This window comes from Electrona antarctica (assembly GCF_951216825.1).
Source record: "Electrona antarctica genome assembly, chromosome: 12".
Classification (NCBI taxonomy): Eukaryota; Metazoa; Chordata; class Actinopteri; order Myctophiformes; family Myctophidae; genus Electrona; species Electrona antarctica.
The window spans coordinates 12,675,665-12,677,455 of record NC_136793.1 but is presented as its reverse complement, the minus strand read 5'-3'; the positions used below and the strand labels follow the sequence as shown (position 1 = coordinate 12,677,455).

The window sequence follows — 1,791 nt, the reverse complement described above, 5'->3', positions numbered from 1 at the left end:
CGCCCAAAGTGATTGGCCGGAATGACATTTGTGATGACTTGAATGAGCATTGTGAGGAGCAGTTATATGAAGAGAGGTTGAAAATGGGTGAAGTTGTGCTTTAATGTTAGCGCCGATATGACCTGACATTGTGGTCCTAACCCAGTCTGGAGCATATACAAATCACACTTGTGTGAAGTGAGGGGCGCCTTGTGTCTTTTGCTGCCACATGACATCACAGGGCTGGCATGAATAAGACAAACAAAAAGCCCATAGACTTGGCTGCCACATGACGTCACTGGGGGGCACACACAATGCCAGGCACTGGAGGGGCTGGCGCTGCTGAAAAACTAGCATTCGAGGCCATTTATTTCAACGGAGTTGCCCATCCGGCGCCATCCTGTAATACCCAGGAGGGTCGTTGTGTTTTCCACATGTGCATTAGTGCCCTGCATGCATTTACGTCATGACTTATATTGAGCCCATTGGTCGAGCGATGAAGCCGGGAGCTGCGTGGAACTCCATATTTGGCCAAACTGACATCATATTTGGCGACGCAAGATGCGAGCCAGCTCGATTTAAAGGAGAAGACACAGCGTGTTGAGCTGAGGCAACCGTAGTTGAACAGCTGAAATTCACCCTATTCTGGCAATTGGAACGAATTAAGTGCTCATGGATCCTTCAACAGTAGGGTCTAAAGGTCTCCCGGAATGCACATTATTGGGTGAAGGCCAGTCCGACTCCGCCGACAGACAGAGACCCGTTGGTCCTACAGACAGCTGTATGACGTCTGTAGGTCCTGCCCCCAGCTTCCGGGACCTGAAGGAAGAGGCGGAGGAGGAGGAGCAAGAGCAGACCGAGGAGGAATTCTATGACTGCCAGGAGACATTGGAGGTTCTGAACAAGGAGAGAATAGAGGGAGGAGTGGAGGAGAAAAAACAAGAGGATGACACCGAGAGGTGTTTGAAGGGAGGAGTAACCCATCAGGGAGGATTAGTGTGCGGCCATCACACACGGACTGACCTCCCAGAGCCTGGACAGGGTGTGGGAGGTCAGTCTGTGTACGATGGCACAGGAGAGGAGGAGGGAACTGATGAGGGAGCCACAGAGGAAGAACTGCAGTGGGACGATGAGGTTGGAGGGAGGATGGATTCTGACGCTGCACCGAAGGTTGAAAAGGCCGAAGCTCCTCCGGAGTTTGACGACGACTACCTGAGGGAAGTGGAGAAGAACCTGACCGAAGAGGAGAGAGAAAGTCGCCGACGGCAGAGCTTGGCTCTGAAAGAGAAAGGAAACGGTCAGTTCAGGGCGGCGGAGCACCTGGACGCCGAGCACTCCTACGCGGAGGCGTTGGGCGTATGCCCGGTGTGCTTCGGCGACGACAGGGCCGTTCTATTCTCCAACCGGGCCGCCGCGCGCCTCCACCTGGGTCTGAAGGACCAGGCCATCGCCGACTGCTCCAGAGCCGTGGAGCTGAAACCGGACTACGTGCGGGCCATCCTGAGGAGGGCCGAGCTCTACGAGAAGACGGACAGGCTGGACGAGGCTCTGGGAGACTACAAGACGGTCCTGGAGAAGGATCCGGGACAGCGCGCGGCCAGGGAGGCCTGCATGAGGCTCCCACGGCAGATCCACGACAGGAATGAGAGGATGAAGGAGGATGTGTTGGGTAAGCTGAAGGACCTGGGCAACATGTTCCTGCGACCGTTTGGACTGTCCACCAACAACTTCCAGGTCAACCAGGATGCCGACACGGGATCCTACTCCGTCAATATGGTCCAGAATTCCCAAAACAACAATAAAAACAGATAA

The 1,791-nt window shown here is 54.7% G+C and overlaps 1 protein-coding gene across 1 annotated transcript; it reads left to right on the top strand.

Moving 5' to 3' along the window:
* Window positions 1-651: 651 nt before the first annotated feature.
* LOC306934260 (tetratricopeptide repeat protein 1-like) lies at window positions 652-1,791 on the top strand (the record flags this gene model as incomplete). Its single annotated transcript, XM_079516832.1, has 1 exon — window positions 652-1,791. One exon carries the CDS (start codon window positions 652-654, stop codon window positions 1,789-1,791), a length of 1,140 nt encoding a protein of 379 aa, XP_079372958.1.